The sequence below is a fragment of the Cervus canadensis genome, chromosome 2 (genome assembly GCF_019320065.1).
Source record: "Cervus canadensis isolate Bull #8, Minnesota chromosome 2, ASM1932006v1, whole genome shotgun sequence".
In the NCBI taxonomy this organism is placed as follows: Eukaryota; Metazoa; Chordata; class Mammalia; order Artiodactyla; family Cervidae; genus Cervus; species Cervus canadensis.
Genome location: NC_057387.1, coordinates 113313692 through 113337632, shown reverse-complemented (window position 1 = coordinate 113337632; position 23941 = coordinate 113313692). Strand labels below are relative to the sequence as shown.

At 51.7% G+C, this 23941-nt stretch overlaps 1 protein-coding gene across 1 annotated transcript in view; it reads left to right on the top strand.

The window, feature by feature from the left end:
• Nucleotides 1-1260: 1260 nt before the first annotated feature.
• NDUFA10 (NADH:ubiquinone oxidoreductase subunit A10) overlaps nucleotides 1261-23941 on the top strand; it is a 35617-nt gene continuing 12936 nt past the window's right edge. Inside the window, exons 1-9 of the mRNA XM_043462162.1 lie at nucleotides 1261-1416; nucleotides 6283-6451; nucleotides 7140-7355; nucleotides 7855-7941; nucleotides 9389-9510; nucleotides 11330-11409; nucleotides 13381-13435; nucleotides 15615-15700; nucleotides 20789-20897. Of these exons, the coding sequence (XP_043318097.1) occupies nucleotides 1342-1416; nucleotides 6283-6451; nucleotides 7140-7355; nucleotides 7855-7941; nucleotides 9389-9510; nucleotides 11330-11409; nucleotides 13381-13435; nucleotides 15615-15700; nucleotides 20789-20897 (999 nt within the window). The 5' untranslated portion in view covers nucleotides 1261-1341. The remainder of the gene's footprint in view (nucleotides 1417-6282; nucleotides 6452-7139; nucleotides 7356-7854; nucleotides 7942-9388; nucleotides 9511-11329; nucleotides 11410-13380; nucleotides 13436-15614; nucleotides 15701-20788; nucleotides 20898-23941) is intronic.

Genomic DNA, 23941 nt, shown 5'->3' with positions numbered 1-23941 from the left:
AAGCAGGAAAGACAACCAAGTGCTGGAGCGACTATGCAAATTGGCTAGTGGCACAAGGCCAGATAACCTGACAGGGAGACGTCCCCACCCTCACCCCCCACCCCCAACTTCTCAGACACACTGGAAAGGACATGCGGCTTCCCAGACATCACAACGTGGAGCCAGCACTTCGGTAATAAGTGGCGACTCCACCGGGCTGGATGGCTTGGGGCTACCTGGTCACACCTGGTCATCTAACTGTATTTAAGGCACACCTGTCCTGTGTGAGGAGTCTGCCTGGGGCTGAGGGCACAGTGGTGCAGGATCTGGACACGGCCCTTGCTCTAGGACAATGTATAGAGCCGCGTTTCTCTCAATGTGGGTCATTCACATCAGAACCAGCTGGAAGCTTGCTAAACAGATTTTAGAGCCCATCCCAGATCTTCTAAATCAGACCCTCCGACATTGGGGTCTGGGGATCTGAATTTTGAATAAGCAGTTCTCTTACTGGAGACATATCCATTGAAAGGACATTTGTTGTGACAACTGCATGACCATTCTGAAAAGTTGAAAACCGAATGAATGTTAAACAACACTTAGGGTATTAAAAACAATACGCCTGAGGAGGAGGAGGGTGAGGTTTGTAAGACCTTTTCAAATGGCAAGTGTAGTAGGAAAGAACTCTCAAGCACCGTGGGCCGGGAAGGCCGGTTCTGGTCGCGACCCCTCTTCGAGAGCCTCCCTGAGGATCACGCTTGTCCGGCGTCCGCTCTCACACAGGCCCTCCTTTCACCCCCGGGCCGCCCTCCTAGCCTTCGGTGGTTTGTGAGCTGCGGAGACACTTTCAAGGTGACCCTGAAGTCCGCCCCTGCAGCCCTGGGGAGTCGGGAGGACGGGGTGCGCCCTGGACGCGGATGAGGCGCGGTAGTAACTACCGGGCCCGGGGCGGCTTCAGCTCCCCACACTGCGCCACCTCAAAACCCGTGGCGGGCGGGCCTCCCTTTAAGATCCAGGCGGCGAGAGGACCGTCCCTCAGAACCCAGGCGGCGGTCGAGCCTCTCGGGGACCCGGGCGAGCCTCCCCTAGGAACCTGGGCGGCGGGAGGACAACTCTTCGGAACTCACCCCTCAGAACTCCGGCGGCGGGCGGGCCCTAAGACGCCGGGATGAGGGGGACGCAAAGAGAGATCCCTGGCGGACCAGCCCCCGACTGCGCGTTGTGCGCCTGCGCTCGCCGCCTGAACCCGTCAGGCGCGGCGCGGACACCCCGGCCGTGACGTCACAGCGGCGCGCCAGCAGCCGGAGAGGACCCCGTCGCGACCGCGTCCCCTCGGGTCCTTGAGCCGGTGCAGACCGCGGAGCCATGGCCTTGAGGCTGTTGAGACTTGTCGCCGCGTCCGCGGCTTCGCGGGGCCTCGCGGCGGTCGCCCCGCGCGTGGTGAGCCTGCGGCGGGCGGGAGCTGCGGGGGCGACCTGTCTTGTCCTTCTGGCGCCGCCCCTCCCTCACCTCCCCGGGCCTCCCAGGACCCTTCCCGGCGGGGGATCCCACTGCCTCTGAAGTGTCTGGTCGTGCGTTGCGAGGACAGAGCTTGGAGGGGCCGTCAGCTTCTTCAGGCCATTTTCTCTCAGCTCCAAGTAGAAAGTGGGGCACGGAGGTGAATGGGCCTCGTGGCCGCCCTGCTGGGGGAAGCCAGTTTACAGCGGTTGTGGGGTGGGCGAGTGAGCAGGTGTGTTGAGCCCGGGCCGGGGGCGCGCGCGTTCATTCAGTCATTAACTCCTGAGGGGGCGCTGTCAATGGCCGGGTAAGGGGTAAGTGACGGAGAGCAGAAATGGCAGAAGGCGTTCAGGTCAGATCTGGAAGCATTAGAAGAGCTTCTGGAATGACACTGTACGCAGAGCCGACAAGACAAGCACAATGAGTTGTGTCAGGAAAACCATTTTATGACAGTGACTGTATCATAGCTTCTGTGGCTCCTAGTGACTGGAGGAACGTTGGTGGCAAATTGTAAAGAGACTTGACCTCTGTGCTCAGGATTTTGATGAGCAAAGGTTATTGAACAGAACAGTGCAGTGGTCTTATTAAAAAGCCCTATAAATGTCTTTAGGAGATAATTCAGACTGCAAAAGAGAAGAAAAAGAGAGAATTGTGTTTAACACCCAGTATACTTACCTGCATTAGTGGAACTGAGAGCCCCAGGATAGAGGGGGTGCTACTCTGCTGTGGGGTGCTCACTATGTGGACCCACCTGTGACTGTGTCCAGTCACATCACTCCCTGCAGGGGATGTAGATGGACTTTAGTAGGTCCAGAGAAGAATGAATAGGATGCAAAGGGTATGCAGCTTGTTATTAGGTTGGTGCAAAAGTAATTGCATTTCATATTGTTGAAATACATTCTTAAATGTGGTTATGTTATACATCATTTTAATGCGCATTTCTCACTTTATGTTTTTTTTTTGCTAATGACATTACTTCTTGTGTATTTTACATTTATTTTAGACTAGGGAAATGATAGACAAAAAGCAAATTTGAGTGATTTTTTTATTTGAGTTCAAAATGGGTCGTAAAGCAGTGGAGACAACTCGCAACATCAACGCGTTTGGCCCACGAACTGCTAATGAACGTACAGTGCAGTGATGGTTCAAGAAGTTTTGCAAAGGAGACGAGAGCCTTGAAGACAGTCTCAGTGGCTAGTCATCGGAAGTTGACAGTGACCAATTGAGAGGATCATCAAAGCTGATCCTCTTACAGCTACACGAGAAGTTGCTGAAGAACTTAGCATCGACCTTTCTGTGGTGGTTTGACATTTGAAGCAAATTGGAAAGGGGAAAAAGCTCAATAAGTGGGTGCCTCATGAGCTGACTGAAAATCAAAAAAATCATCATTTTGAAGTGTCGTCTTCTCTTATTCTATGCAATAACAATGAACCATTTTTCTATCGGATTGTGGCATGTGACAAAAAGTGGATTTTATACAACAATCAGTAATGACCAGCTCAGTGGTTGTACTGAAAAGAAACTCCAAAACACTTCTCAAAGCCAAGTTTTCACCAAAGAAAACATCATGGTCACTGTTTGGTGGTCTGCTGCCCATCTGATCCACTACAGATTTCTGAGTCCTGATGAAACCACTACATCTGAGAAGTATGCTCAGCAAGTCGATGAGATGCACAGTAAACTGCAGCACCTGCAGCTGCAACACCCCAGGATCAATTACGCCGGGCACCTAGATCTTGGTTTCTGGTGAACAGAGTGGGCTCAGTTCTCCACGACAACACCCGGCTGCACGTTGCACAACCAACACTTTAGAAGTTGAACGAATTGGGCTACAAAGTTTTGCCTCATCCACCATATGCGCCTGACCTGTCGCCAACCAACTACCACTTCTTCAAGCACCTTGATGACTTTTTGCATGGAGAACACTTCCGCAACCAGCAAGAGGCAGAAAATGCTTTCCAAGAGTTCATTGAGTCCCAAAGCATGGATTTTTACCCTATAGGAATAAACAAACCTATTTATTGTTGGCAGAAACATGTTGATTGTAATGGTTCCTATTTTGATTAACAAAGATGTGTTTGAGCCTAGTTATAATCATTTAAAATTCACTGTCCAAAACCACACTTACTTTTTCATCAACCTAATACTTGAGGAATAATTGAAGAAATTGGAAATGTGTTATGAAAGATCACTATTCCATGTGATTCCGCAGAGCAGAAAAATGGGACTGAGGATAGGAAATTACAGAAAGACTACCATAAATGTAAAAAAGCAGTTTCCAAAGATTTTGGAGTCAGAATCGCTGATAGCTTTCTACAGATGTTATCGTGTACCTGCTCTGTGCTACATCTTGTGGTGTCTTCAGGTTGGGGACATGGATAAGGAACAATTTGCACATGGCTCAGAGGTAGCCTGGAGGAGTGAGTGAATGAAAGTTGTTCAGTCGTGTCTGACTCTTTGCGACCCAATGGACTACAGTCCATGGACTTCTCCAGGCCAGAGTACTGGAGTGGGGAGCCTTTCCCTTCTCCAGGGGCAAGAGTGATTGATTTCCAGGATGCAAGGTACCAATATGATTAACCTTCTCACTTGTCTCCTCTGCTACTCTTCCCCCATCCAGTCCCCTTGGCACCAGCTACCCTGGCCTTGCTGACCCTTGCAGTGCTCTAGCCTCAGCATTGACGCTCGCTGTTCCTCTTCCCAGATGTCCACGAGGCCAGTTCCCTCACTGCCTCCCAGTCTTTTTTCAGATGTCAATCTCTGTAAGGGTTCTGTGACCACCCGTTTTAATGTACATCCCATCCTTTGCACTGTTCTCCCTCCATAGCACTCACTCTATAATTTCTTTATTGCTTTGTTATCCTGTGGGATCTTTTTGACTCACTGCTGTATCCCCATATTCTGTCTAGGAAAAGGACAGGATGGTATGGGAATCAAGAAATAGTTGTTGAATGAATAAATGAATGAATGACTGACACGCAGTTGGCTGCTAAGTGAAAGGATTCTTGGTTGTTGGGATCTGAGACTTTGGGGATACGGAGACTACCCGGCCGTTTACTAAGCTGGTCTCCTGTCGATGGGCCTTTGGGTGGTTTGTCTTTTCGGGCGTTACCTCTGGAGCAGTGTGATGCCTATCGTTCTGCCCATTGGCCTCCTCTGGTTGCAGTGGTTTCTCAGGTTCTCCTGTGTCTGAGGCCTACGGCAGTTTGGGGCAGTACTGGGTGGGTAGTTTGTCCTTCGGTGGGACTCGCCTGATATTTTCTCATGACTAGACTGCGGTTGTGTGTTCTGGGGAGGAAACGCACAGAGGTCAAGTGCCGTCCTCCCCACGTACTATGCGAAGTACGCTGTGACCGTGACTTGTCACTGTCAACCTTAGTCGCCTGACTGGGGTAGCGGCAGTGTCTCTGCTGTGAAGTTGCTCTTTCCTCCCTGCTTTCCGTCGAGTCCTCTGTGGAGGGAAGTCACTGCGAGCAGCCCACACCCAGGGAGTGGGGATTATGCTCTGTCCGCAGGGCAGAGTATCCGCATAAATTACCTGGAATTCTGTTGTGCGGGAGGCTCCTCTCCCCTGCACACTTACATATTTCTACCAGTGTGGGCTGTGTGCGTGTTGTACTTTGGGCTAACACTCGGTGCAGCTGTACTGTGTTGCTCAGGCTGTTCCGGCTGTGGCCACCGGGCGCTCATTCAGGTGGCTCCTGTCTCCCTGCAGCCTGCACGCCCCCCCCCCCACACACTGTGTGTGTGAGCACTTCCTTAGAGGGTAGCCGTGGAATCAGCCGTTTCTCCAGGAGCCCTTGCTCCTTTGACTGGAGGACAGCGTTAGAAACCAAGATCTAGGTGCCCGGCGTAATTGATCCTGGGGTGTTGTTGCTCTGGGCCCTTCTGGCAGACAGCAGGGGAGTCCAGTGTATGCACCCCTGAATACCTGTGTCCGTGAGTGTTTCCCTGTGTGACCCCCTGGTCTGTAGTGAACTGGGCGTGAGTTCACAGCGATGCCTCTCGCTCTAGCCCAGTACTGCACGGGGCATTCCAGCTCCTCCCTGTGCTGATGGATGGGTTTTTTTGGGGGGGGGGGGCAGCTCAGTGGCGAGGCATGGTGTTTGAGTTTCAGTGTGGAGAATAGATCCGGATGCTGGAGACAGGAGAAGCAGGCAAGGGATGTGAGATGGCTGCGGTCAGTGTGCCGAGGGGAGGGAGGGGCCGCTGGCCAGAGACACTTAAGGGCTGGGGTCAGTGGGGTTGTGTGTGTGGTGATGGAGCCGGAGGAAGGAAGATGGGGTCACAGGTGACTCTTGCCTTTGTTCTGCTTGGGTGATGGTGGAGGGGAACTTGTGAGGGGGAGCAGATGGGGGTCAGGTGTGGATGCAGAATTTCAGTTTTAGGTCTGTCAGCTTTCAAGTACTTTCAGGACATCAGGAGCTGCTTAAAAACGTGAGATAACCCATTCCAGAGACAGAGGCCTGAACTAGAGAAATGTTCTCTGTTCCCTTCTTCCCTGCCTCCCCTCCAGCCTGCCTTTCTTTCATTCACACACACACACACACACACAAAATTTTTATTGAACAAGGTAGATGTGTCCTGTTCCAGGCCCTGAGGATTTAGCAGTGGTCAAAACAATCTCCTGCCTTTATGAACTTATGCTCAGGGTGGGGCTGGAAGATGGTAATTAAACAAATAGGTTGTAAAGATGTTGATGTTGGTTTTTTTGTCACCGAGGGTCTTCTTGGTGTTTATGTCTAATAGTTGCTAATGCCTGCTGCAACCAGGATGCTCATGTGGTGATGTGTGATGTGTGTTTTTCAGGGAGGAATTCATACAAGTGCCCAGTGCAAGCTGCAGTACGGCCCGTTGGCGTTCATACTTGGTGAAAGAGCAACCAAAAAGATGACAGCAAACAGCAAACTGATAACTGTGGATGGCAATATATGTTCTGGAAAAAGCAAGCTCGCGAAAGAAGTAGCCGAGAAACTAGGTATGAACTTGTGTCACGCAGGTAAGCAGTCCCGTATCTGGGCGTGACTTTATTTTCACGTTGAGTAGGTAGAGTTGGGCTTCTAAGGTAGGTATTTTACGGTTTTCAAATACTTGTGGAAAAAGCTGTTTTTAATCTTCCAGATAAGGGACGTTTTTAAAGTCCAAGCTGGTTGTGAGTTTGGATTGGGATTTTATATTGACGATGTAAGCTGAGCACGTTCACCTGAGCAGCCTCACTTGTGTAACCGCCCCTGGAGCAGGGCCGATGGTCCCCTCTCACTCACAGACATGTTCCCTCAGTAGGAAGTGGTGGCATGCAGCTGCGTGGTGCAGAGCTGGCTGTCGCCCCGGTTCTGACTCTGGGCCGGTGTTGTCCAAGCCCCTTCTCTAGTTTTTGAGGGGCCAATGCCCACATGCACGCAGCAGACACCCGCACGTACAGGCGGCTCTCCCTCTCGGGAGGAGCTCACATGGGGCTGCGGGGGACCTGCTGTCGTCAGCCCTGGGCACACGTTGTCTCCAGGGTCTCACGTGCTCCCGTCTGCGCACCAGGAACGCAGGCATCAGGGTAACTTTCCCCGGGCCTCAGCCGACTGGCTGCAGGGACGGTGTTCAGCTGGGTCTCCGCTGCTCTGTGGAGTGTGACGTCCCCGCATCACATTTTGTCTGGTGGCTTGTCTCTTCAGGCCTGAAGCACTTTCCCGAGGCGGGGATCCACTACGCAGACAGCACCACAGGGGACGGGAAGCCCCTGCCTGTGCAGTTCAGTGGCAACTGCAGCTTGGAGAAGTTTTACGACGACCCGAAAAGCAACGACGGCCACAGCTACCGCCTGCAGGCCTGGCTGTACGCCAGCCGCCTGCTGCAGTACGCGGACGCCCTGGAGCACCTGCTCAGCACAGGTGCGTGTCCCTGCGCGGACAGCTGTTGGGCGCAGCCTGCGCTCAGGCCCCTTCTGGAGTTCAGTCGTTCTAGATTGCCCCTCTGTAGAGCTGTTTTTAAGGGGTGTTTGATGAGGCAAGTTCTGGCTTTCCAATTAGATCATACCTGAGATCCACGATGGTGTGGTGTGGGGCTGACCCTGGGGTCTTTCTGGGCAGTTGGGATGGGGGCGGGGATTCTACATTTCAAAAACCAGTGTCCTTTCTCTGTTAGCTGATGTTTCTGTTGGATCTGTGAAAGAGCGAAACAGAACGTTGTATTTCTGAAGTGGATAAGTATTCTAGTTTTAGAAAATGATTTTCCGCTTAGAAGTGCATATATGATATGTGTTCTTTTGAAAATATTTGGTATGGAAATGGAGTTGTAGATAATTTTTTTCCATTTCTAAAGTGAACAGACTGATTTTCACTACTGTAATTATTTTCTGATTCTGATTTTTGTTTCCACGTTTTTAAACAGGACAGGGTGTGGTGTTGGAGCGCTCCATCTACAGTGACTTTGTCTTCCTGGAGGCAATGTACCGCCAAGGCTTCATCCGGAAGCAGTGTGAGTCGGCGGCAGGCTGGCCTTGTGGGCACAGGGGTGGCTTTGTAAAGGTCCTGCTACCCCCACCCTGCAGCTGGTGCACATTCTGTGAATGTCTGTTGTTAATAAGTAGATGAATGACGCTGTTCCTCAGGAAAAGCCAGTCCCTGTCCGCCTCTTTCCCTTCTAAAGTCTTCTCTCCCCATGAGAGCACAGTGGACAGCCTCAGCAGACGGTCTGACTGCAGGGCCTGTCCGGGAGCCTCCCTGCCTGCAGCCACCACGGCTCATTCCTGGCCTTTGAAGGCCGCCTCCTCTCCCACGTGCTGTTCTGGTGCTTTCAGTGACAGCAGCACTGGGTGGTGAAGGTCTGACCAGTGGCCAGTAGGCAAGGAGAAAAGCTCCTCGTTGCAGTTAACCTGGCCACGAGGAGTGAGGGGGCCTGGGGAGTGGCTGGCCGCGTGGAGGTGGGGTGTCGGGGGCAGCGCCCCTGAGCAGGGAGCCCTGGGCGAGCCACGGTGCTGCCCTCGAGGGAGCGGCATGCGCTGTGGGCGCTGACGAGGCCCAGAGAGGGGCCGGGTGCTGGGGATGGGGGCGCATGGGGGGTGGGCACTGGGTTCTTCCTGAGAGTGCAGGGGACCCCCTCGGGGTTAGGTGAGGGAGACGTGTGGTTCGGTTTGAGGTCGTTTGTCTGAAGGATGTGTTCGGGAAGGGAGGTCAAAAAGGAGACCCTTGTCAGGAAGTTGGGGTTGGACGGGGCACCACAAGAGGAAGGCCCGAAGCAGGCAGTGCAGCACCTGCTGGGCCAGAGGCACCCAGGACGTGCCCATGGCGAGCCTGTGGGAGAGGAAGAATGGACCCACCGGGCCGATGGGGCTACGCATTGCACCTCCCATGCAGCCAAGACGCGTGCAGAGCAGGCCTGCAGAGAGCTCTGAAAGTGAAGTCAGAGTGTCACTAGGCTGGGCTCAAATCCCAGTGTCTGACTTTGGATTATTCTTGTTTAGTCGCTCAGTCACGTCTGACACTTTGAGACCCCATGGACTGTAGCCCACCAGGCGCCTCTGTCCATGGGATTCTCCAGGCAAGAATCCTGGCGTGGGTAGCCATTTCCTCCTCCAGGGATCTTCCAGACCGAGGGATCAAACCTGCATTTCCTCCATTGGCTGGCGGGTTCTGGACCAACGGGCCACCAGGGAAGCCCTTGACTGGGATAGTCAGCTAGTTCCGGTGGCCTGATGCTTGTGGTCTGTGGTGATGGGGGGAGCACTGCGTGGACAGTGACTGTGGGCGCCGTGTGCCAGCGTGATGTGTATGCAGCCGGCGGTCGTGGCCGTGACCTACATGTGGCTGCAGGTTGGCGTGCGGCTCTGAGAGCTGCCTGTGCCCTTGTCCCTTGATCTGAGAGGGACGTGTGTCTGCAGGCTGTCTGGACCTCTGGCTGACAGCTGGGGCTTCTCTCCCGCCAGGTGTGGACCACTATAACCAGGTGAAGAAGGTCACCGTCTGTGAGTACCTGCCCCCCCACGTGGTCATCTACGTGGACGTGCCGGTCCCCGAGCTCCAGAGCCGGATCCAGAAGAAGGGAAACGTAACTCAGCCTTCCTGTCCTAGACCCGCCTCTCTGTGTCGGCCTTCACGGTGGTGGTGTTCACACGCGGTGGGAGACTGGCTCACTGACGGCCCCCACGGGGGCTTGGGTGCGCGCGTGCCTGCCCACGGCTGCTGGTGTGGTGGACTGCAGGCGGTCCTGCTTGCTCCCTGCTCCCCGGGGCCCCCTGGCCCAGTGCACCCTGCCCTCCTCCCCGTGCCTGTGTCACCTGAACACAAGTGACCCTGAGGACACGCGTGCCTCCTGACGGGACCTCCCTTTCTCCTTTCAATGGGCTTGTCATGCTCTGTTGCTTCCTGCAAGTTGAGAATGGTCTCTGACACCCTTTGAGTTTACCTCTCACGTCTAATGGGGTTGGGCCCCTCGTCCTCTTTCTCCTGCTCACTGACTCTGTGACCCCAGAGAGGGATCTCCACACACATCCGTTCACTGCCTTAGTGGTGCTCAGACAGGCGGTCTTTGAAGCCCTGCAATTTGAAGTTGGTCTTGCCAGCGGGGTGCAGGGTGACCAGGCCCATCGTTGCCCTTACAACTAGGCATTGTTGGAAAGATCACTCCCACTGAGAGTGTTTTTTCATGGGAGGAAACACTGTCTTTTTGACACTGTGACGACAACATGGACTTAGGCCTGTGTATCTGTTGTCCCAGGGTCTGTCCTGGGCGCTCACGTGGGTGCTCAGCCAGTGCCTCTCAGGGCTGTTCCTCTCCAGGGCAGCAGAGATGCTCAGGCGCCCTTGACGCGGCTCAAAGAGCCTTTGGTCACTCTCCCCCTCCCCCGATCAGCAGTGAGCATGCTGGGGATACCTGTGTCTCTGCTGGTGACCTGGCTGCACCTTGGAGCATTTACTCCTGAGGGTGCCATGTGGTTTATACTTTGGAGAGTGTTCCATCTGGTGGCCAAAGAAGGGAACTACAAGTCAGAAGTATTTATCACTTTAGGGAACACTTGCTTATTAAAGTAACATTTACCAAGAAATAGGAAGTTATATATTAATATTTACAGTTCTCTAGATAACTCTTGTTATCTGGATAGCAGTATTTCAGAGACAATTTAGAAGAACAAATTAGACCTATTAACATTTTTGTTTTCCAGTACTTGATGAATACTGTCACCAGCTAAAACTACCACTGTGTCTAAGAAAAGGAGACATTTTATCAAAGAAACATTATGTCATTTTTAGATGTGTATTCCTATGGTGGATACTAATAGTAAACAAGGAAATAAAACATGCAAATGCCACGAAGAATCTTGAACATGGTGAAAGATAATCTAGCCTTCAGCATTGCTAAACTAAGAGGTTTTCAGTGCAGAATGTTGCCACTCACGATTGGAAGTGTACATTTCCGTACTTGGCAAGCTTCATGTGAAAGGGAAGTGAGATTGGGAAGGTAGGAGGGGTGGGGTGAGTGGTACGGGAGGGGTGGGGAGCCAGTTGGTGACAGGAGGGTGTGAGGATGGGGGAGAGGTGGGCCCTCCCCTGCTGCAGCCTGTCATCTCTCATTCCCCGCACGCGGGCACAGGGGCAGGCGCTGTAGCCGCTCGCAGTCACATCTCAGAGTCTGGGAAGAGAAGGTCGCTCCCCAGGTCTCCCTGCACAGACTCCCGCCCTCTGTGCGCAGGAGGGGGCCTGTTAGAACTGGCACTGCAGTCCCTTCCTGTCACCCCCAGCCCCCGCAGCACCCCACATGAGTCGTCCTGGGAACACTGTGTTGGTTGATTGTCTCACACTTTACGTAAGCACGGAAAAAAGAAAAGAAGTCTGGACGTGTCCCACATTTGCTTTCTGCTTTCATTTAGCCACATGAGATGAAGATCACCTCCGCCTACCTTCAAGACATCGAGAATGCCTATAAGGGGACCTTCCTGCCCGAGATGAGGTGAGCGGGGGCGCGGTGGGTTTATGAGCCAGCCGGGAGCCCTGCACACATGGCCCCCCAGCCCAGGGAGCGCTTGTTCATTTCTCTGGATCTCACCTGGGGAGATTCAATCTGACGTTTATAAGCAAGAGCGACAGCAGGCATTTCAGTTTGATTTGGTTGGCTGGGAGTTGATTTGTTTTATTTATTTAGCCAATATTTATCTTGTCGTATCTTTAGACTGTTTTGATAGTAGAAGTGAGTTGACGCTATGTTCAGTGACAGGTTTTAACATTAGAGAACTCATGTTTTCACTCTCGGTGGCAGCTGAATGGCCACGTTTACCTAGAAAGGTTGTTTGGAGGGACTCCGTGAGTCCACACACAGGATGTGACGGCTCAGCAGCGCCTGTCGGTCCTTTTGAAAGCTGATGCTTAAGGGGCCTTTGGGTTCAGTGGGAACGCCCAGGGCCCCTTTCCAGCTTGCTTCTCCCCTCCCTCCTCCTTCAGTGAGAGCACTGAGCCCCACTGTCTCTGGCCGGCCGTCCTGCGGTCCTTCTGTGTCAGGCACACGGCAGTCATTGCCTGCCGTCACGTCCAGCTACAGTTAGGATGGTTCAGTAATGCTGTTAAGGTTTCTAGTAGAATTTCTTAGACTTTTAGAAAATGTAAGCCTTTTTTGATAACTGAAAATGTTTTGCTCTTGTTATTTAACATTTCAAAGTAACTGAAATTGTGAACAAGGTATTGTCTAGCAGTTGTGGAAGAGAAGTTTTAGAATGTAGTTTTTTAGCTGTAAGCCAGTGCTTGCTTGTGATCAGCTTTTCTCTCATGGGTAGTAGAAACGAAGCACTGCTCTGTTTTCAAGGCCAGAAGTGCAGAAAGTTTTGTGAATCTTGCCGGGGCGGATTTGTAGAGGTGTCAGAGGGAGGTGGCTGACCCTAGACTCTCAGTTCCAAAGATTCCTCGTGGAGGTCTTCTGGCTGCAAAGTCACTGCTGAGCAAAGGCTTCCCAGCCGGTCCCAAATAGGACGTTGAGCTGTGCCGTCAGGAAAGGAAGTCTTAGATTCGGCCTACAGATGAAATAAGGTTTTTCTTGTACCTGGCATTTAATTTTCAAGAACTCACCCTGGGGGCCTCCTGTTGGTGAAGTGTCCAGCAGGGGTTCTCAGTGTCCACTGCTTCGTCCAGTGCTCCCGCATGCTCTGTACGTGAGCTGAGTGGGGACTCAGCTCTCACCCCTACACGGGCCTGGGCTCCCAAGGGGCTGCTTTGCATCCTGCTGGAGGTCAGACAGCTTCCTCCTCTGCAGTGAACCCAGCCCCGCCCTTGCTCTCTGGTGGCTGGTGACCCCCCTGTGGAGCCAAGAAAGTTCACATCCTTGCCCAGCAGGGCAGACGGTCAGACCCTGAGCTCTCCAAAATTATAGCAGCTCAAGTAATGTGTCCCTCCCGCCACCCCCTCTGCCCCACCCTCCCGAATGCCCTCGGCTGCCGTCCGTGTGTCCCAGTGCGGCCCTGGGCTCCCCTCTGCCCTGCTCTCCTGAACCCCCTCGGCTGCCGTCCGTGTGTCCCAGTGCGGCCCTGGGCTCCCTTCTACGCACCCTCCCGAACCCCCTCGGCTGCCGTCCGTGTGTCCCAGTGCAGCCCTGGGCTCCCCTCTGCCCTCCTGTGACGTGTGCTGCCGCTGGTGGTGGTTTGTGTGGCCGCGAAGCTGACCCGTGTCCCTGCCCCATAAACACGGGCCTACTGCCTGTGCGGTGGGGGCGGTTCAGTCAGAGGAAGGTCAGAAAACAGACCTACAGCTCCTACCATCCAGCTCTGGGTGCAGCCCTGCCTCGGGTTTGCTGTTCTCAGCCGGCCATGCCCTGAGAGCCAGCTCAGAGAATGTGGGTGTTTGTGTTTAGAGTGGGCGCCTCGCCGTCGGGTGTTCATTGTGCAGTGACAGCCACTTGCAAGACTCACATGAGATGCCATCTTGTCTTCTCTTACAGTGAGAAATGTGAGGTTTTACAGTACAGCGCATGGGAAGCTCAAGATGCAGAAAAGGTAAGAAAATGGCTGAAAATTTCTAATTTTTCTTAAATTTAACTCCTGTGTAGGGTTTTTGCAAACCAAATGATGAGTTCAGCTCCTCCTAATGTTAGAAGCATCTGTGTTTCATGATCTGACATTAAGTGCCCCGCCCCCCCATCACATTTCTCTGAGCGTGATGTTTTGATTTTCCTTTAAATTATTCACTTGCTAGGATCTTAAAATTATGGAAGGGTGAAGATGCAAGGAATTTTGGGTTATCTGCACCAGCGTTTTTGTTAAACACATGGTAAAATTGAGCATTGGATTAGTTAATAGGAAAGATTTATTGAGACTGTCGGCCCTTGAACAACAGGGGTTTAAACCTCGAGGGTCCGCTCTTACGTGGATTTTCTCAGTGTAAACCCTCCACTGCCGCAGCGTGAGGTTCTCAGTGGGAAGCACGGTGATGCCTCACGGCATCAAGGATGTGGAGGAACCACTGTCCACGCACAAGGAGGCCCGCCTCCAGGTTGTGCTTGGGTTTCGACTCTGGATTGTGTTGTTTGGGGTCGACCACGTTAAGATACCAGGTTTCCCCAAAGTAGTGGGTGCAGTTCACCCTCTGCTATTTTCGGGAGAACTTGAGTAATCAGAACATCTGGAAAGGCAGCTGGTAGGAAGCTGGTAGATGACACAGGGAGCCCAGCCTGTCTCTGTGACGACCTGGAGGGTGGGGTCGACCCGGGAGGGAGGAGGGGTTCACACAGGTACGGGGATTCTCAGTGCTATGCTTCAGAAACCAGCACAGCATTGTAAGACAGTTATCCTCCAGTTTAAAAAGAGCTTTTGAAAATAATATTTTCCTTCCCAAATGTAAAAACATATTACAAAATTATGGTAACGAAGGCACTGCAGTAGTAATAAAAGAAATAATAGTTTAACAGAGCAGAGTCCAGAAATAGGTGCGTGTGTGTGCTCACGGTTGGAAAAGTCAGTGCTTTAAACGATGATAAAAATAGAAGAAACTGGATTATCTCTTAAATGGTATTGAGGCAAATGACCATCATTTGGTTAAACAAAAATCCCATATTTTATATTATATATTAAGTATCAATTGAAAAGTGAAAGTGAAATCACTCAGTCATGTCTGACTGTTTATGACCCCAAGGACTATACAGTCCATGAAATTCTCCAGGCCAGAATACTGGAGTGGGTAGCCTTTCCCTTCGCCAGGGGATATTCCCAGCCCAGGGTCTCCTGCATTGCAGGCGGATTCTTTATCAGCTGAGGTACCAGAGAAGCCAATTACTTATTTTAAAAAGTTTAAAAATTCTAAAAGAAAACCCAGGTTTTTTGGTCTGGAGTTGAGGAGTAGGTGGTGACAGCAAACAGCTTTGCAGAGGTGGCCGCTTCAGTGACGGCAGAGCCTCAGCTCCTCCCCCGCGCGGGGAGAGGAGGGAGCGGGGGAGAGAACAGGCCCATCTCCGCAGCGGGGGACCCACGGTCCAGTCCGGCTCTGGCCGCGCTCGGGGGTTCCCTCAGGCGCTTCTTTCTGCCTGGAAGCGAGGCTGCACTTTGTCTCCTTCTGGGCTGCTCTGTCTGTGATGTCGGGTTCTTTGTGTTCAGGTGATTTCTGTTCCTCTGGCAGAGGGTTTACATGGCATGGGTCAGAGCCGAAGAGTAGTGCGTGTTCTCTGAGACCGTGTTATCATTGGCGTTCATAACTGAATGTGCTCACATTCTTAGAACCTAAAGAGGTCCCTGAGTTTGGCGTGTTTTGGGGGAGAATGTGTCTGAAAAGGCCGCCCCACTGGGCGGTCAGGCTGTCCAGACTGCAGGCTGAGGAATGTAGGTTCTTGGAACTCTAGGAAGTGTGTGTATTCTCTTGTCCTGTTGTTGCTTTAGTGGCTGAGACTTGCCTCCTGGAGTCAAGTTGCGCAAGAGGAAATGAGGAGTCTGGAGGAGGGCTGGCTCCCCTCCCGTCTCCAGCCTGCCCCGTCCTTCCAGCCTTCGGGGAATTGCCACACCGCCGAGGGTCAGCCGGCCCAGCGCCCGCATGGGGTCGCCCCTCAACCCCTCACTTCACTGAAGGCTGACCATCCGACCTGCTCTGTTTCTGACTCTCAGGGCATGATCCTTCCTGCCGGGGGTCTGGGGTTTGTTGTGAGCTGAGTGTCCTCTGTTAAGACCTGTGTTAAATCCCTGAGCGCAGGTGGTCGAGGATATTGAGTACCTGAGGTACGACAAAGGCCCGTGGCTGGATCAGAACGACCGCATGTTGCACAAGCTGAGGATGCTGTGAGTCCTGGCGGGGCGGGGGCGGGGGCGTGACCTAGGCGGGGCGGGGCGGGGCGGGGGGCGTGACCGGGGCGGGGCGGGGCGGGGGCGTGACTTAGGCGGGGCGGGGCGGGGCGGGATGGGGAGGGGCGCCAGAACCTGGGCTCTCAGAGCTCTCCGCAGGTGGCTCCTGTCTTCCTAGTGAGATGAGAGACAGGTCGTGAGTCCAGAGTGGCCGCGAGGGCGGGAGGCTGTGCTGGAGGCTTGAGCTCTGGAGGCCCGGCGAAGAGTTTAACAGGGAGGAGCTCTGTGGGCTCAAGGGGGAGAGATCAGAGCCACTCTGAAAGAAGGCTGGGAAGCCCAAGTCAGGCTGGACCGGATCACAGGCAGGTCTGCCCCCGCGGGAGCAGGGTCAGAGTTTAATGCGGGTTCTTCCAGTCTTGCTTAAAGTGTTTGCATGTTCTATATTTCTAAATAAAAATTATCCTGCATATGTCTTTGTATGGTGACTTTTAACATGAGCATGTCCCTATTTTGTTAAATATTTAAAATTCATTTTTTTAATGGCTACTCACGCTGCATAAATCCTCTGAATGACGCAAGTCAGGGTGGGGGACCATGGCTTGCGGGCCTTTCCAGGCCTCAGCTGCCAAGAATGGTCCTCATTTTTAATGGACTATAAGAAAAAGAAGGTACATATATGAAGCTATATGTAGGCCTCGCAGCCTGAAATACTGTCTGGCCCTTAACAGAAAAAGTTGATCTCTGAGATATAGGCATAGTCCTTTTTGTTTCTTTAATATCAGTCTTTTAGGTTATTTTCACTTCTTCATATTAATAATAGTAATGAGCAGCATATTGTACTTATTTTTATTCCATTTCAGTTTACTTTCCTAAAATATGAAAGTAGAGTTATGGGTCAGATTATGTGAACATATTTTATGGCTACTGTGTGTTGTGAATTGTTCTCCAGAATATGTGTGCCAGCTTGCACTCTTGAACCTGTATTCTGGAAGTCCTTTTTTTCTCTCTTTCCTTATTTTCAGTTTCCTTGACATCTATTCCACTTTTTATTGTTATTTTTTTTAATCTGCTTCCTTTAGACTTCAATTGCTCTTCTTTCTCCAGTTTCCTAAGGTAGAAGCTTAGGTGATTGGTTTTAGATCTTTCTTCCTTTCTAATATATGCATTTGATGCTATAAATGTTCCTCTAGTTTAGTTCTCTTGTGGTCTGAGAACACAGTTCCTGTGATTTCAGGTCTTTTGCATTTGTTAGGGTGTTTTATATGGTTGGGGAGGTCTTGTTTGGGGTCCTGGTGGGGTCCTTGCCTCCTCCCCTGGGGTCATGTGCCTAAACGCACCTTTTTCCTCCTAACCCTGCCCCTTCCCCGGATCCCGCCCTCAGGGTGGGGGTGCAGCCCCTGGTTCTGGATCTCTGCCCCTGGTTCTGGATCTCTGCTTCCCGTTCATTGTTCTTCATCCCGCCCATCCCTGTGTGTCTGCCCGCCAGCTAATCTTCACGAGTGTCACAGTGACCCTGTGTTTCCTTTACTCAGAACCTCTCCGCGGCGTGACTTTTCAGGCGTGAATCCAAGTTCCATTTCCCAGAATTAATTCAGAGTCCTTGTCGTTTGCTTCTGCCTCTGCCATCAGGATGCAGACAGTCTCCTGAACTTGTCTCCTCCCCACCTGCCCAGTAATTCCCTCAAGACCTGCGTGTTCTCCTGACCACGCTCTGTGCACCTTCTTTTCTCCTTACGCCCTTCTGACGTTTCCAGGCTTTTGTTTGACGTGGGTGTGTGTGTGAGTCTTGTCAGTACCAGCTCCTTCTGGGTAGAGGACATGAAAAACATGTCCACACAGTGACTGTCCTGGCGCCCTGACATCCTGCCGAGACTGGGCAACATAGGGTAACTTTTCACTTCGTCATCAATGGTATTGCTTTTTCCTTCTCCCAGTTTTTTCTCCTCTGCCTCCCAAGGATAATTCATAACAATTTACAATGGCAATTCTGCTTATTTTCACTTAAGTGCCATTTCTTAATGTGGGAGACTCAAGCGAAATTATGACCATTTTCTAAGATAATTATAGTAAACCTGCCATTTACCAGCTATACTCATTTTGTTCAGAACCTGACCAGATTACTGGTTTAGGGCATTTTTGTACATCTCAGTATGTGTGTTGGTGTGTAATCTTGTATGTGTGAGTACCTATTCAACCTTGATAGCGTTTTGTGTTCACATCCATAATCTGTAACTGACCACTGCTGCCCTGCTTGCTTCATTTTTGTGCTGGGGACGCGTTCCCAGTCAGGCCTTCTCCACGTGGGACTCAGGGCCCACCTCCAGAGCTGGGGCTCCCTTCCTGTTCGTCTCTGGGACGTGTGTTTCCTGTGACTTCTGGAGGATGTCTTTCTGATAGGGAATTCAGTGCTACGAAAACTGGAGGGTAGGAGTTTGGTATCAGAGTGTAGGGTTTCACACAGAACTTTGCCATCAGGAGAAGCTAAAAGATAGACATGTTTTAGGAGAAAGTGTAGGCATTCCGTTGACTGGGAAACAGATGAGTCGTAAGCCGTAATTTTCTGTTTTTCTCTTTCCCTTCGGCCTCACTGTTGTTTGGAGTTGTGTGGCAGAGCCCTGGCTTTGTGAACCGGGCCCGGGGACGCTCTGTCTTCTCACGGGGACACTTCTGGCCTGTGACGTGAAGGGGCCGTGCCAGCAGCGTCTCAGTCTCCTTCAGTAGACTAAATGCCCCGTGCACAGAATGCTTTCTCTCCCCGCGTTAGCTTCCTGAGTCATAAAATGTGTCCTGTTGTGTCCGTTCCCCGCTTATCTTCAGTCTGGAATGTGTCTGTAGTTTCTGGAGACTGAGAGTTGGGTTTACGGGAGATGGGCTCCACGGGCTCTTCTTAGTCATCATTGAAGCTCACAGAGAGTGAAAGAGCAGTTTAGACAAGTTTGAATACGTGGTAAAACAGTCTCTACAGATTATTTTTTTAATCTTCAAAAATAGTTTGAAGATATTTGTTCAAAGATACACCCTCTTTGAGAGCCCCTTAGGTGGCTCAGTGGTAAAGAATCTGCCTACCAGTGCAGGAGAGGCTGGTTCAATCCCTAGGTCAGGAAGATCCCCTGGAGAAGGAAATGGCAACTCACTTGAGTATCCTTGCCTGGCAGATCCCACGGACAGAGAAACAGAGGAGCCTGGTAGGCTTTGCAAAGAGAGTTGGGCAGGACTTAGTGACTAACACCACCTTTTTTGTAAGGGGGTGTGTAAACGGTAGTTCTTCCAGATTACGTGTAGGTGGCGCTGTTGGTCTCTGTTACACAGGTTCCTAGGCCAGTTTGTTCTTTTCAATTCTTCAGTGTGTTTTTAGGTGAAAACCAAACCATACCCCAGTTTGGTATTTATTAGCATTTAAAACACAAGATTCATTTTTATTTGAAATTGTTTACAGTGAGATCACTTTAAAAATTATCCTTACTATATAATAAGTATATAGTAAGTATTGGAGAAGGAAATGGCAACCCACTCCAGTATTCTTGCCTGGAAAATTCCATGGACAGAGGAGCCTGGTGGGCTACAGTCCATGGGGTCGCAAAGAGTCGGCCATAACTGAGCACATCAGCATATAATAAGTATAGAATAATTCTATTTGTGTTAAAAGTAAGGACATGGACTTTATTGATACAATCTTATGAAAGATATTCTGTAACCAGTTTGCAGTTAAAAGGAAGAGAAAACTCTCATATTTGAGTGTGAATGTGATAGCTGTGTGCACGACCACTGAAGTCTATGTGAACACATTCAGGAAAGCGTCGTCCCAGCAGCCTTCCCTGGGGGTGGCGTTCGGTCACAGGGTCGTCGTCCTCCCACGAGTGACACTGGGACATGCTCCCGCCTCCTGGTCACTCGCGTGCAGCCTGGTCAGGTTCCCAGTGCGCTGTGTTCCCCGGGTGGAGGGGCCGAATCCACCCAGGGTCCTCACAGCGTGGCCGAGAGCCAAACCCACTTAGAGAGCTTCCATCTGGGCCATTTCAGTGAAGGCATCTTCTGCCATTATAAGTCGTTAATGGGAAAGGAGCCTTTTAAAATAATCATTTTCTTGGTTTTGAACCCAAAGAAAGGAGACTTAATGTTTCTTCCTAAAAGCACTCAAAATGCTTTTCATCTTCTAGTGGTTATAGTCAGAGTAAATTTAATTTAAAGTAAGCAAATTCTAACAAAGCATAAACATTTTAGCATTCAGAGTAAAATGGCGAGACAGGGAGTGAGTCCTCTGATTGTGTGTCTCGGTGCTGAGAAAAGCAGGGTGCAGCAGGCGTCCCTCGGGGGCTCTCCCCTCCCCAGCCTCCTCCACGTCGCCCTGGTCAGCCCCCGCTCCTGGAATCGGTCCCCACAGGGCGGGGGCCTCCGGGCGAGTGCTGATCTGGCAGTGGAGTTCCAGCGCGACACTGGCTCTCCGCTCTGTCCCCGCCTTCCTCAGTCATGCAGGTTTTTCATGGGCGCCGGCCACGCGAGCAGCCCTGTGATAGGTGGCGCTGGCTCTTACCTTCGTATTCCTGCTGTGTCTGTATTTAAAGCACACGCAGATCCTTCTTTACGTTGTCAAATCTATGTCCTTTCCCCAGAGGGAGTCACCTTGGCCGTGGGACTCTTAAAAGACTGTGCTGAGTGGAGTCGGGAGGGTGGCTCCCACTCCCCACAGGGTGTTTGGGGCAAGCTTGGCTTCTGAGATGAAGCGGGTGGATGTTTAAACAATCAGCCTAAGAGCTTACTTTATTGTATTGACTTGGATGTTTAGTGTGCCGTATTGATTATTGATGTTACTGTGTTGATTTTGATGTTCGGTCTGTCTGACATCTGTCCGACTTTCCAGGGTTTATTGTATTGATTATTGATGTTACTGTGTTGATTTTGATGTTCGGTCTGTCTGACATCTGTCTGACTTTCCAGGGTTTATTGTATTGATTATTGATGTTACTGTGTTGATTTTGATGTTCGGTCTGTCTGACATCTGTCCGACTTTCCAGGGTTTATTGTATTATTGATATTACTGTATTGATTTTGATGTTCAGTCTGTCTGACATCTGTCTGACTCTCCAGGGTTCAGGATAAGTTGGAGGTGCTGAATTACACGTCCGTCCCTGTCTTCCTCCCAGAGGTGACCGTCGGCGCCCACCAGAGTGACCGGGTCTTCCAGGAGTTCACAGAGGTAAGGCCAACGGGCAGCGGGGTCAGGCAGCCTGTGCGGTCAGTCCTGGAGAGTGCTTCCTGTGGGTCTGTTTTTGTGAGCGAGCTCCGTTTCCGCTGAAATAATTCTCCTCTCCCCGTTCACTACTGGGCTGCCGCAGCTTCTCGAGCGGCAGGGCGCATGCAGGGCGCCGCTCTCCCAGGCAGCCGTCTGAGCCAGCCTGTCGTCTGTTCCTCAGTTCTTATCTCTCCTTTCCCGGTGGCTCTCACTCCTGGCGTCATGGTGCGTCATCCATGAGGGGGGAGGTGTGCGTTTCTGCAGAGGCCTAGTGTGGACGGGCGCCCTCAGGGAGGACGAGGGCAGGCGTGAGAGCCAGGCAGCTCGGCAGGCTTCGTTCAGAGTGGCGTGAAGAATCGTCGAGGCAGGACTGGGTAAACCTTGGGGGCTCTGGAAGCTCTGTTGGAACCTGGCCGGCAGTGATCACTCCTCTGAGTCAACGGCTCCAGTGGGGTGGTGAGAACGTCCGCGGTGGCTGTGATCGGCTGTCGGCAGAAGCGCAGAGTGACTGTTTACATCAGAGCTTCAGGCTGAGTGTTCAGTGCTCATGTGTGTTGGTGGCTCAGTCCTGTCCAACTCTTCGCAATCCCACGGCCTGTAGCCCACCAGGCTCCTCTGTCCATGGGGTTCTCTGGGCAAGGGCAGTCAGTGCGCAGACGAGTTGACGTCTCAGTTCAGTGTTTCCGTGTGACTGTAACGCTCTGACTTGTGCCTGCCCATTGCCAGCACAGCACTGATTGGAGCCCAAGGACATCCACTGCTTTCCTTCTTACTTGAGATTCTTGGCGTTTGCTTTTAAGTAAGTTCTTTGGCAACGTTCGAAGTGCCTTTCAGCATAGGTGTCTGGGGAGGACCGTGAGGGTATAAAGCCGTCGCTCGGGGTCCCTGCAGTTTGTGTTTTGGCACGTTTCTTTCCTCCTCATGCGCGCGTCTGTTTCCCGTCCCCTGTCTGAGGGGAGCTGGCAGGCCCCTCACCACAGCTGCTGCCTCCACGCTGCTCTGTCGGGCCGGGGGCCTTACCCCCGAGTGCTGTCCCTGCCCCTCACGTGGTGACCCAGCGGCCTCGGCAAGCCTGGCATCAGGGCCGCCCCCACGTGGTGGCCACCACCGTCCTGCTTGAGTTCATCCTGCGACGTCCAGCTCCGGAGTTCCAGCTCCTGAGGCCAGAAACCTAGAAGTCAGCTGACCTCTCTCTCACTTTCCAGTACAATAGACTGCAACAGAATACAGAAGTTCAGTAGACTCGGTTCCGTCCACAGTCTGACCACCGTTCAGAACATCTGCGATGACTGCCCTGGTCCAGACTGGCATGCCTCCCAAGCCGTGCTCCTTTCAGCCTCCCAGCTAACTGCTCTGCTTCTGCCTGCACCCTGTACAGTCTGTTCTGTAACCAGAGACCAGGACATTCCCACCAGGTGCATCACACGTCTTTTTACCTCCCCATATCCTGCAGGGGACAAGCCAGAGCCCTCTGGGCAGACGGGGCCCTCCCTCTGCTCCAGCCGCAGGGGCCTCCTTCCTGCCTCGTGAATGTCCCAGGAGCACTGAGCCTCACTCTGCATCCCTCTGTGGATCTGTGTGGTCCTTCCCCAGCATCCCATCCACCCACCTCGCCCCTGCAGGTCTTTGCTCACCCGTCACCTTCTCGGCAGGATCCTCCTGGACCGTGACCAAGACTTGAACTTTAGCTCCCCCAGCTCACAGCAGCTCTGCCCTACCCTCTTCTGGGAATTCAGTTTTCTCCACAGCAGTTGCCATCGTCATTTAAGATTCTCCGTTTTACCTTCTGTTTATTTTCTGTTTCCTCCCACTCTGATGTCACTGCCTGACTGAGGTCAGGGATTCTTGTCTGTTCACTCACGGCTTTGTTCCCAGGGCCTGGGACAGCTCTGGCACGTAGTACACACTCAGTGACTTTTTAGTGGAATAAATCATTGAACTAACGAACAAACGGGATAAATACATGAAGGCGCTGGCACCGCAGAACCCGAGTGAGCGGAGGCAGTACTCAAGTGCTCCAAGGGCGCCTGCCCATCAGGTCACAGCTGCAGGCCAGGTGCCCTGCCGTTGGCATTAAAAAAATGCAGTGCCTCTTTTTTTCACAAATTTATTTGAAAAGGAAACTTTGTGTCAGTAATGTAAGTGAAAAGCCACTGCCAGTTATCATAAACAGTAGGAAGCATAAGGAAAACTGACACAACCCAGCCACGCCACTGAACTCTAAACTGGCAGATGCGGGAGACAGAGGCGCGGCAGCCGCGCCAGCCTCGTGATGACTGCGGGGAGCACTGGGGGTCTCAGAAGTTAAAGCTGTGTGGAAGACGGGCATTTACAGTTCCCTTGTGAGAAGGGAAACGCGTGCCAGCAAAGAGTGACAGTTTCGTTTCTTTTAATCTTTATACTTTTTTTTAACGTTACTACATCGGGTGCATCTCTAGTTCATGGTTGGATAGATGCTGTGACAGGGCTCATCCTTCTCTTGTTTCTGATCTCACAGAGAAAGTTCTCAGGAATTCACCAAAGCGTTAAGTTGGCCGGCTTAGTCATAGATTCTCTTTCCCAGGTCAGGGAAGTTCCATTTTATTAGTAGTTTCCAAGGAGCTGCGGTTGAGTATGGATGTTGAGTGTTATCATATTTTTGGTCACGGGTGATTTCCTCTTTCTGTTAATATGGTCATAAAAATTACATTGATTGATTTTCTAGTGCAAGGCCAACCTTGATTTCCGGGATAAGTCCTATGTGTGTGCTTTGTCCTCTGCGTGTGTGGCTGAACCTAATTCACGTGTTTAGTTTAGGATTTTTTATTTATATTCCTGAGAGGTGAGATTGTAATTTTTCTTTCTTGTAGTATCCTAGTCAGATTTATCAGCAAGATCGTGCTGAGATCAAGCACTAAGTTGAGTGGGGGTCCTCATTTTAATTCTCTGGAAGGGTTTGCTCAAGGTTATCATTACTCCTTGCTACAGCATTAAGAAGGCTTGACTGGTGGAGCCGTGCAGAAGTGTTT